Genomic DNA, 12,650 nt, shown 5'->3' on the forward strand with positions numbered 1-12,650 from the left:
CCGGTGACAAGCAGATGTTACCGATGATAGGCAAATATAAATGACACTAAGATATTGTCAAGCACAGGCAGATATCAATTTGACAATAAATGATATTATCAACAATGGTAGAAATCAATTAAATACATATATTATAAGTGATAAGGTACATACACAAGTCCGATTTTTCCAAACGACCGTTAGTTTGGAAAAATCAGACGTTCGTACGCACCTATAGGCAGATTTCAATATCAAGCAGGAAATACCAACAATAGGCAGATATCAATCACATGAAGATAGTAACAATAATACAGATGATAGGTAGATATTAATGACATGGAGTTGTTACCAATGGAAGCAGATAATACTTACAATAAGCAGATATCAATGATATGCAGATTTTACTAATGACATGCAGATATCATACTACCAATGAGACACATATATCAATATGTGTGCCTATTATTACAAAAAAATAATACCAGTAACACACAGGTATCTATGGCTTACAGATATTTCCAATGACTAACCAGTAATACCAAAGACAGCTGGATAGTTATTGACAGGTAATATTTAGTGACTGTCAGATAGTGATAGATTGTGGTAACAGGCAGCTGTTGATCAGTGGTGCTCATCCGGATTCCGGATATCCGGGTAACCCAGATATACAAACTTTTTTCAGCTATCCGAATCGGATTCCGGATTCGGGATTTCTGTAGAGATGACGTCCTGGAGCCAATCGGAGGGCTCCCAGCAGAAGCCCTAGCAACCAATCAAAGAGGGGAACCCTGGCCAGCCCAGCCCTACCTGACCTAATTGAGCCAATCAGAGGCCTCCCAGCCTAAGCCTTGGCACCCAATCACAGAAAGGAACACTGGCCAACCCCCCTGTATAATAAGGAGGCCGCCATGATGAGACATATCGTCCCTTGCTTGCTGAATGCTCACTGAGAGACATGATCCAGTGCTGCTGGCCTAGCAAGGGCTGTACACAGTTATAAACCTAAAGCTGTTCAGTGATTAACCCATTCACTATCACTACACTATTGTTAAATCCTTAATTAGCTTGATGTCATTGTGTGACAGTCAGAGTGTGTGCTGTGCTGCAGGGCTGCAGGCAGCTGCTATGTGTCTGTGTGTGTGCTGTGCACAGACCAGGCCAGCTGCTGCCTGCTGGCCAGCTATTAGCCTTAGCTAGCTACAGTATAGCTTAGGTTAGGGATTAGGGGATAGGAGGATTACTGTGTTATTGTGTAGTTAGTACTGTAGTACTGCAGTCAGTGCTAGTAATTGTTAAAGTAGTAGTACTACTGTATTCGCTTTGTACAGAACTGCTGTGCTGTGAGTAGTGCCAGTGTGACAGTTAGTGTGCACTGGTGTCTTCTCCTCTGCTGTCTGACTGTCACTCGGCACTTGGCACGTGTCACATGGCACTTGGCACGTGGCGCTTGGCACGTGTCACGTGGCACTTGCCACATGCCATGCGGCACTTGGCAAGTGACACGTGCCAAGTGACACGTCCGCCATGCTCCTGGCACACGTTACACCTGCTGCTGCTGCTGCATTGCCCTGCTCCTGCTGCCTGTGCTGCTCACACTGCCAGGGTGCCACAGGCCACCGCTGCTGTGCTGATACCACCTATATTTAACCCAAAACACAATTGCGTAATTTTTTGGAGGTGTCTTGGCTGAAAACTGCCATGTCCCAGTTGTGCGGTTGGACTTTGGACACAATGTGGGCTGCACGACTGCTCTCTGGAACCTAGGCCTGATGTTAATTGACAGCCATTTTTTTTTGGGGGGGGGAGGATTTTAAGTCCCCACATCATCAATTAGTGTTCCCCTTTAAAAAATAATGATTCTACATGCCTCATTTACCCTAAAAAATGTTTTTCAAGCAATTTAAAAGCCACTTCCGTTTTTTCTATCCGGATATCCGAATCCGCCCGGATAGCCTGGATAATGCATTCGGATATCAGCATGTACGCAGATATCAGAACGTTCTGATCTGGATATCCAATCCGGATCCAGATATCTGGGTATCCGGATCCGGATCAATTCGGATTTTGAAAAGGGGTATCCGAACATCACTGGTGTTGATATGTAGACACTAGTAGCAAGCAAATAGAGATAGGTAGAGTCTAGTATCAGGCAGATTGTGATTGTGATAGGTATATCTTAGTGGCAGACAGGTAGTGATGGGTAGGTAACAAGTGGTAGGCACAGGGCCGGCCCTGGACTTTCTGCTGCCTGAGGCAAAGATCGTAAAGGCGCCCCCCCGGTCGACAACCCCCCCCCACACCCATTTTGTCATCACCTTCATTGATTCTGTTCCCTTTGCCATTTTCCAAACCCCCAATCTCCCCCCCCCCCTTTGTCATCCCCTTCATTGATTCTGTTCTGTTCCCCTTGCCATTTGCCAAGCCCCCCCCCCCCCGTTTTGTCATCCCCTTCATTGCTTCTCTCTTTTCCCCTTGCCAAGCCCCCCCCCCCCCCCCCTATGTCTACATTATAACATTACATCATCAACCCCAGACCCCCACACAACCGACCGTGAAGAAAGGCCTGCTCTGAGTAATGCAGCAAACAAAGTGACGAGTGACTGAGTCTGACTCACTCGACACCGGGGATTGTGGGTCTCCCTCTCCGGATCTGGCGGCGGCGAAGGGCGGGCATCCGCACGACCGCCGCACCGCATCCATGCATGATCCTGCACTGGCAGGCAGGGGACAGACGGCTGAGGCCTGCGGCGGGCATGCTCCGCCTCCACCATTTCGGATCTCATGCTGGGCCTGGGCCGGTGAGCGGCGGCCGGAGGAGGCGGCAGCCAGCCAGAGCCAGCCTCATCATCGTCATGGTCGGGTCACGTCGCCACCCATGCGTGACAATCAGCCGCAGGGCAGCAGAGCGGGCGGCATCCGCCGCCAAAGGTGACCAGCATGCAGCCTACTTGGAGCCCGCAAACTCGCAGCCCGCACTGCAGAGCTGAGCTCGGAGAGTCATGGCCGCCAGGCCGCTGCATCATGTGGGTGGCGGGAGGGAGGTACGCACAGCCTGGGGGGCGGCGGGGCGGGTCTCAGAAGTTCACAGACAGTCCGGGCGGCCTCGACGGAGCCGGAGGGGAGCTGGGGAGGATCACTCACGTTGTGTGTGCAGGCACGAGGTCGGAGGCAGGTTGGGCACCACACAGGATCAGCCGGACTTCGTCTGCACTGCAGCCTGCACTCTCTCTCTCCTCTCCCCAGTCACTTCCTCTCTATGTCTGGTGCTGCCCCTCCACTTCCTGCCGCCTGAGGAACCCGCCTCACCCCGCCTCATGGGCGGGCCGGCCCTGGGTAGGCAGGCAGCAATAGGTAGTGCCAGTGCTTTTGATGTCTTTTTTTCAGCATTTCTTTCCATTGAAAGGCTATACTTAAAGGATACCTGAAGTGACATGTGACCTGATGAGAAAGACATGTGTATGTACAGTGCTTAGCACCAGGGGCGTACCTAGAAATCCCCGGGCCCCCCTGCAATAAAAAAATCCGCCCCCCCCCCCAAGGCCCGCTCAGGGACTTTTGGGGGTCAGGAGCTCCCCCTCCTGCAATTATTGGTGGCACTGGGCAGCAGCGGCGGCGGCGGCGGCAGGCTGAACACATTACCTCCTTCTCGCTGGAGGTCTTCCGTTCTCTAAGAGCAACTTCCTGTTTACACAAAAAGTTGCATGAAGCTCTTAGAGAATGGAAGACCTCCAGCGAGAAGGAGGTATGTGCTCAGCCTGCCTGCCGCTGCCGCCACTTCTGCTGCCACCAATGATTGCAGGAGGGGGAGCGCTGAGAGGAGAGCCCGAGGTGAGGAGGGAAGGGGGAATGTCCCCCCTCCCCACCGATCTACGGCCACACTATCCTCTTATGCTGCAACCCCTCCTGCCCCCCAAAAGTCCCTGAGTGGGCCCTAGGGGTGCCCCCCCCCCCGCGACAGCAGGGGTCGCATCCCCTATTGTTATGCCAGTGCCTAGCACACAAATAAATATGCTGTGTTCCTTTTTTTCTTTCTCTGCAGGAAAGAGTTAAATATCAGGTATGTAAGTGGCTGACTCAGTCCTGACCCAGACAGGAAGTGACTACAGTGTGACCCTCACTGATAAGAAATTCCCCTTTTTACCTCTTTCTTGCTCTCAGAAGCCATTTTCTGCTAGGAAAGTGTTTTATAGTTGGAATTTCTTATCAGTGAGGGTCACACTGTAGTCACTACCTGTCTTAGTCAGGACTGAGTCAGCCACTTACATACCTGATATTTAACTCTTTCAGGCAGAGAAAGAAAAAAAGGAGAAGGAGGAGCGCTCCTCCTTCTCTATTTTTGTCTTTCTGATCAAGCCTTTTTGACAGCCAGGCTTTAAAGGAGCAGCTAAAGTGTGATCCAACTCAGCCACCCCTAGTCACCACCCTAGCAGCGCAAGATTGCACATCCTTTCTGTTCCAAAGAAAAAAAGGAACACAGCATAGTTATTTGTGTGCTAGGCACTGTACATATACATGTCTATCTCAACATGTCACATGTCACTTTGGGTATCCTTTAAATGATCCCCTTCCTCTTTCAAACATCCAACGCTAACCTACTCCTATAGCATAAATCCTTCCTGATGCCTTACCCTAACCTCACCCTAATGTTAAGTTTTTTTTCTGAAGCATAACCCTATCCTTATTGCCACATCAACTGCAACGTAATGTGTAACTAATGCCTAACTCTAACCTTGCACCTTAAAGTGCAGTTCTTTCTGACAAATGTTTGATCTAATCATCCCCTGCTCTATCCCCTAACAGAGACCCTCTTAAAAATGCTTAAACCTAGCAACTAACCTTAACTAATTCTTGTCCTTCTCAGTTATTTTCATTAGCAGCCGTAATGTTTAGGTGTTTAGCTATTGTATAGCTAGCTGAGTACTGGATATTGACTATAGTGCTATAATTTAAACAATGTTCCATCTTGTAAGGAGAATCCACACATTACCAGTAATATGCAATAGATCTATAGTAGCACCTGCCTGGGTGGGCACTCTAATCGGTTGCTTTGCTGATGGGCAGTAACAAAATTATAAATATTGAGAGGTAGTAGGTGAAAAATAGTGCCAAGCTGTATGTGACAAGTAATTACTGATAATAAGTGACAGAAAGTGACAAGAAGTGACAGGCAGTAAGAGACAAGTATATATTGATAAGTTGTGATAGGCAGAAAGTGAAACATAGTGACAAGTAGTAGGTGACGTTGAGTAGCAAGTAGCAACTGATAACTAGTGACAGGCAAAGAGTGACAAGTAGTGACAAGCCATAGGTGTCCATAGGTGGCAAGTAGTGGCTGTGAAGGGGTGAAAAGCAGATGGCAGTAGGTGACAAATAAGGACAAGCAGTAGATGACAAGTAGTAACAGGTAGTAGGTGACAAATACTGACAGGCAGTTGGTGACACATATTAACAGGTTCATACATTGTCCCTTGGGGTAGGAGCTAGAGCAGCAGTGCCTCCTCGGTGGCCAATGGGCCGGATCATGTTGTATAGGGTGGAGAAGGGCAGCATATTCCTCCCATCTATTGTTCCCATGATGCTCCTTTCCTCCTGTTGTATTTTCTTATGTAGTGGGTCCTCTTCCTTTTCCTTTCACATACTATTCACCCCTCCTTCTCAGCACTGTTCAATTATGCAATGGGGGAATGTTGAAATCTTTACAAAATGAATCAACCTTGTATGGACCAATCATAATTGTTTACACCATATTTTTATTGCTAATGTCATGTTTGAAGGACTGGTTGCTCAATAATCAGTTTGTGCAAAAAAATCGCCAAAACGTCAATGATGAGATGAAAAATAAATAGTTGGTGTCCTCATGTACAGGACTATCTAAGTATGATCTGGTGCACCATTTTTTAAGTATAGCTGGCCCAAGTCAAAGCTTCCTAAGGTAAGCACAAAGGGTAAGTACATGCTGGCCCCATATGCCATTGTCAGTTCCTCTCCTCATTCTTCCTGGTTTTCATAATTACTCTTGAAAAATGTGAATTTTGACTGAAGTCTAATTTTCCGGCAGGAAGCTTGGGATGCTTTTTCCCCCTATCCAGCTCCTATTCACCATTCGGACTTTGATTAAAAAAGGCAAGCCCAATCGGGTCCATGCTACTGCACACATGCAAAAGGATCGTGCATGCGCAATAGCACACACCTGATTGGGCTTGGCTTTTTTCCACTGAAGCCCGATCAGGTCCTTGCTACTGCACATGTGCAAGCCGCCTACAAGCCCTTGTTGACAGTTTTGTAGAGGGGACTGTGCTGGTATGGGCTGGTGAAGGAGGATGTGGGAAGCCTCTGGATCATCCAGAAGCTTCCCTCCATTAAGGTGAATCCCCATTTGAGGCACTTTTTTCCCTACAGGAACACTTTAAGAAAATAAAATGGGAGGGTTATAGAAGGGAATATCACAGCAAACCTGCTTCTTCCTGTCTAAAGATTTGACTTCAGCTTAAAGTGAACCGAGCATCATTTTTAACACCCAGGGCAGCTCTATAGCAAATAAAAATGCATTCTAAAAAATGTGGTTTATTATTAAAAAAAAAACTTTCATTTTACCTCATTTTTTACATCTAAGGGTTAAAATAGCCACTTTGCCCGTCCGTAAAGGACCTGCGGTCACTGAGCAGGAGATGGTGGAAAGCAGATAAGAAATAACCTCATTAGACTTAATTGACCACAAACAAACCCCCATTGTACTTCAAACAGAAAACATCAGTTACAGTTGAAGAATTTCACACCTAGCCTGGACAATGCTAGTTGTAAAATAGCAGGGGTTGTGCTTCTGAACAATGGCAGCCCTTGCAGCTATTTGAAGCCAGGAGCTGCTTGGATCCCCTTAAAGCCAAATTCTTCAAGTGTGACTATGGGAAAAACAAGGAGAGAATCAGACAAAACAGAGGTATGTGGATCCAGCATGAGCATACATTTGTGCTTGCCTTTAAGTAGCTTTGTTCCAAGTTAGGTATACTTTAATTTGCAATCACCATGTCTAACAAAATGGTTGATGAATTGATGGGTTTGTGGGGAACAAAAGTTTCTTTTTTAATTGTCTTCATTTTTCAGGTGGCCCCCAACTTGCAAAAAGGTTCCATTCCAGGAGGTGGTTTGTAAACTGCATTAGTTTGTATTTGTAGTCATGTGTTATTCATAGTGGAAGGTGGATAAATGACTTACTTTTGGACAACAGTAGATTTGGACATATAGTCTTACCAATGTTTTTTGTTCTTTCCAATGTGCTTTTAATTTGTTCTCAACTACTTACAACAGTTTAAAAAATATTGTAACATGTAACAAAAAAAATGTAACAACAAAAACAGCACAGCACATTTTGTACATGAAACCTTATGTATGTATGAAATGTCGTAACATTAGTTGCTTCTAAGTAAGCGACTGTCTGTATTTAAATGTATTGTCGAAAAAGCCCAGACAATATTAATGATGGCTCTAAACCGTATGGGATCAGGTTTTCCATTTTTTGGAAGATATTTTTTTTCCATACATAGGGATTTTGTACCTATATAGCTGAAAAGGAATATTTTATTATGATTCATACATCTACAATATCTATTTTGTGCCTTAAAAGGTACCCAAGGTGTTGTGCAACATTATGAGATTTATATGTATATGTACAGTAGCAAACATATTAATAAACATATTATTTTGTTTTTTATTTTTCTGCCTAAAAGAGTTAACCTTCAAGCACGCAAGTGACAGTTTCTCTTGTCGGAACCTTGTAGAATATAGTATAATTCTCACTGATAAGGAATTACCGCCACAAAACTTTTTCATGCAGAGAATGTCTTCTGACAGCAGGGGATAAATAAAAAATGGTAAACGGTTCATGTATTTTAGCTCTGCAACTCTTAAAAGACATTATTTTTAAATGTCACTTTTTTGTATCACAAGTGTTTTATTTTGATAACTATGAGAGAGTGGGGGAGATAAGCTGTTAATTAATGGGGGGTTTTATTTATTTTAATTTCAATTTATGTATGTAGGTGTAATTTTACTATTTGGCCACTAGATGTCCCCCCACTTTATATTCCTTTGTACTGTTAAACATAAAATAAAATCATGGGATATGTAGATAAAAAAAGAGTAGGAGGATAGGTACAATAGTTTATCTCATCAATTTATTAAATTAAATTAATACTGCAAGGCAAAGGGGAAAATATATTTTAGGGGGAAAAATAATCCTGGAGGTAGGTTTATAAGTTGCTTACTGGTCAAAATTAAGAAAAGTGAATTCAGACATGTCAGATAATTAAAATGATGTTTAACCGCAATCATAGCAGCAGTAGGGATTTTGTGATTAACACAGTAAAAATGCATTTTGAGCACAGTCAAACAGTTTATCCACAGACACACCATGTTCAGGTACAGATCCGCTGTGTTCCACACCAGTTTTCTGGTATCTCTACCTTCACAAGTCACTACATGTAAGGGAACTTCTCCTACTTTAAGGTTACACTTGGCTGCCTGGCATGCTTTCATGAGAACGGCCATTTTACAATGAAATCCCATTGAATTGTTCATGCTGTTAATGTTCATTAAACAGTGGGTCTTTTTTTAACCTGATGTAATGTTGAGTAATGGATGAAAGGGTGGGAATTTTCTTGGACTGGGAGTGGTTTCCTAGGAAGCGAGTGTTGACAACAACAAGCTATAGGATTAACCACTTTGCACCTAGACTTGTTTTCCCCTTATGGACCAGAGCAGTTTGACATTTGAGATATACACCTATTTAATGAGCAATAACTTTATTACTGCTTGTTAGTGATTTTTATATTTAATTTTTTTCTTTCTTTTATTTCATTTTTTCACAGGAATTATTTTATTTCCTTTTCATTTTAAAGGGAAAAGAAGTGAAAAAAATGAAAAAATATGCAGTTTCTTAGTTTTCACCATTATTTTAAAACAAATACTACTGTAGATAACATAAAAAAACATAATTAGTTGCTTTATTATGTAGGGGTGTGGTTTTAAAAGTACTGACACCACCAGCAAAATGGCAATACTTGAGCAAGCAAAAGAAAAAAAAAAACTATCATAAAAATAACAATGAAAATATGCTATGGTAAGTAAATCTATTACTTTAGGAAGCAAAGAGTGTAATACTTGTGTGAAGAAATCAAATAAACATCGCCTTTAGGGCCGGTTCACACGGACGCTTGGCGGCGTCTACCGTCAAGCGTTCGGGACCCATCGGCTAAACTCTCCCATTCAAGTGAATAGGAGCGTTTAGCATTGCGCGGTTACCGTCGATTACCGTCGATTGCATAAACGCGGCGTTCTGATCCCGATTTAACGCATCGTTTCGGCCGTCCCTAGAAGCCGCATGCAACGTCCAGGGACGGCTAGCCGGCGCGGCTTCATGTCCCCCTGCGGGGAAGAGAAACGCCGATCGCGACGATCTCTGTACCGCCGCCACCGAACGGGACGTCACAGGACGACGCGACTTCCTGGCCGCCCCAACGCCGCCTGCCGTCCGTGTGAACCGGCCCTTAGGGCCGGTTCACACGGACGCTTGGCGGCGTCTACCGTCAAGCGTTCGGGACCCATCGGCTAAACTCTCCCATTCAAGTGAATAGGAGCGTTTAGCATTGCGCGGTTACCGTCGATTACCGTCGATTGCATAAACGCGGCGTTCTGATCCCGATTTAACGCATCGTTTCGGCCGTCCCTAGAAGCCGCATGCAACGTCCAGGGACGGCTAGCCGGCGCGGCTTCATGTCCCCCTGCGGGGAAGAGAAACGCCGATCGCGACGATCTCTGTACCGCCGCCACCGAACGGGACGTCACAGGACGACGCGACTTCCTGGCCGCCCCAACGCCGCCTGCCGTCCGTGTGAACCGGCCCTTAAGCAGAATAGTGTTTATGAATATTGCATATGTTTATGCCATGTATCTGGATAACTGTTCCATCTGCCAGTCTCAAAAATGCAGTCTGTGGGGAGAAGCTGGCCATGGGCTTACTGTTTGCTGTGGCTACTGCATTTATATATTCATGTTTTCATATTAAAAGCCATTCAAGCAACCACACGTGGTCTCAGATGCACATTACAACTCAAGCTGTCCTATTATATTCTTTTTAATTAGTAACACACCAAACGCTTTCTATATTCTGTCTTGGAAACAGATTTATTTGGAAGCCTGAGTTAATTATTTAATTGAAGCCTTAGATCTGTACTTTAATTTAATTTATTCTAATCCATTTTTTGCGGTCTCGCAGTTACACTTAATGCCCATGCAGTCCAATAAACTCGTTTAAAATAGCTTCATCTCACTTTAACAGGTCACAATATTTATGTACTATTAATTTTCCTCCATTAAGCTCATCAAGATTTGTGCAATAAATGTGCTGCTCGCATTGTGTTTTATGTGTTATGAGGGTTGTTGGTTGACCTCCTTGCATGCGCACCATGCCCTGACTCAGTCGACCTGCACAATTCCCATTGCTATTCTAGCAGCAAATAATATGCTGTCTCGAGTCTTATTATACATGATTTATGAAGGCAAAAATCAAGGGGGAGACATATAAAGCAAAAAGCTATTTTTTTTTAAATATCACACACAGCAACTGTGAGAGGCCTGTATACACAAACAGGGAATTTCAGCATTCTCTTCACAAAACATTATTATAGCCTTTGTAATAGAAAAAAAGAAGCATACTATGATTTCAGATACACCGAACATTTGTTATTTATCATCCAAGTGTGCAGCAGTTCTTTAATAGATTTCCATTAGGAACAGACAATTTTTAAATTTATCCAGCCATTTAGTAATATGGACACCTTTGGTGGCTCTTTAGCCAATTCAAAGTGTTTCACCATCTTTACGGGGCTATACGGCACATCCTATCATAAATCAAACTGAAATCCTTCCCATGAAACACATTTATAAAAAATATATATATGTACATGCTCTAAAAGGGGTTTTATAGCATGAGAAAACAAGGAGATAACTAGAAACACAGACACTGAACTTTTTAAATATTTCCAGTAACACAATATACAGTAGATAGATGTAATAGACAGTAATTGCTTATATAATATATTGGCCTTCAGCTAATGATCCCAGTTGCAGTAAGCTACTAAGTACACAAGTCATTATTTAGTATTTATGCTGCAAAATAATTTATGATAGGAATATGTCGAGGACAGGGGACAGGAAGGCATTTTCACACGTTTGCCTTATTATTTTGATTCTGGCTTCTCATAATTTCAATTTTTTTCTCCAGTCTTTCTGCCCATTCATTTCGAAGCCTAGAAATGAATTAAAACAAAAAATTAGAACTGGAGCAGAGAGAAAAAAACAAACAACCTGTGTACTACACAATTTTTATGCAGTCATGTGCCTTAAAGACAACTTTCAGTAAAAAAAAAACAGAGCCTGTAATTAAAGGCTGTCTTAATGCTGCAGGATTGGGCGGGTCTCAGGGTTAAATACTTACCTGATCTGACGTAATCGATGCTCCACCCCCTCCAAAGAAACGTAGTCACGACCATGTTTCCAAAGTCTGTAGAAGCTCTTCAATAAAGATGGGGGTGGCCAGATACTCAGCAGAAATCTGATAAAAAACCTCACCATGGCTGCAATTCCAAAGGGCGGGGGGCTGTCGAGCAATCACCTCTTTGAATAAATTATGTTGGATTAGGTAGGTGTTTAACCCTCCCCCCCTCCCTTCAGTCTGTTGTAACAGGCTGCATCTTTTTTACTTTAAGTACTCTTTAATTCTTTAAAGAGGATCTGTAACTTCAAAAGATCCCCTGGGGGGTACTCACCTCGGGTGGGGGAAGCCTCCGGAACCTAATGAGGCTTCCCACCCCATCCTGCGTCCCTCAGGGGTCTCGCTGCAGCCCTCCGAGAAAGATGACGTCAATATTTACCTTCCTGGCTCCTGCGCAGGCGCTCTGACTGCTGTCGGCTCCGAAGTAGGCGTAAATACCCGATCGCCGTCGGGTCTGCTTTACTGCGCAGGCGCAAGTTTCCAGTGCCTGCGCAGTAGAGCGGACCTGACTGAGATCGGGTATTTCCGTGTAGTTCGGAGCCGAGAGCAGCCACAGCGCCCCCGCTGGAGCCTGCAAAGGCAAATATTGAACTGACAGTCGGGTCTGTCGCCGGCTGTTCGGAGGGTTGCAGCGAGACCCCCGTGGGACAGAGGACGGCGTGGGAAGCCTCATTAGGATCCGGAGGCTTCCCCCACCGGAGGTGAGTACCCCCCAGGGGATCTTTTTGATGTTACAGAGTCTCTTTAATATGAAATGTCCATAGCAACATATCTGCTTCTATACATAGAATCACAAGCTAAAAGATGATGAATGTGGCTGATAGATTGGAGACTTTGGAAATATTAGGCAAACCACAGAGCGCATTTTTTTTTCCGGGAAGATTGGATTACCATGGTAATTTTGGGCCAATCAGAAGACTTTGGAAGTATTAGGCCAATCAGAGAATGCAGGAGTTTCCTGCAGTTGCCAAACTGAAATGTGGTTTCTGTCTAATATTGTACAGCCATGAAAAAATAGCAGATTCTGCAATTTGTTTTCCTTTTTACAGTTAACTAACTGTATTGAGCCCCAAAAAATTGCATTCTTCTGAAATCTGCGGAAATCAGATTTCCACGGAAACGG

General features: G+C 44.2%; 1 protein-coding gene across 2 annotated transcripts in view; it reads right to left on the bottom strand.

The window, feature by feature from the left end:
* Positions 1–10,694: 10,694 nt before the first annotated feature.
* The window catches only part of LOC137553164 (protein FAM240B-like), a 98,922-nt gene continuing 96,966 nt past the window's right edge, over positions 10,695–12,650 (bottom strand). For both annotated transcript variants that reach the window (XM_068271436.1, XM_068271435.1), the window contains one exon: positions 10,695–11,282. In XM_068271436.1, the coding sequence (XP_068127537.1) occupies positions 11,198–11,282 (85 nt within the window). In that variant the 3' untranslated portion in view covers positions 10,695–11,197. The remainder of the gene's footprint in view (positions 11,283–12,650) is intronic.

This window comes from Hyperolius riggenbachi, chromosome 1, assembly GCF_040937935.1.
Source record: "Hyperolius riggenbachi isolate aHypRig1 chromosome 1, aHypRig1.pri, whole genome shotgun sequence".
Taxonomy (NCBI): Eukaryota; Metazoa; Chordata; class Amphibia; order Anura; family Hyperoliidae; genus Hyperolius; species Hyperolius riggenbachi.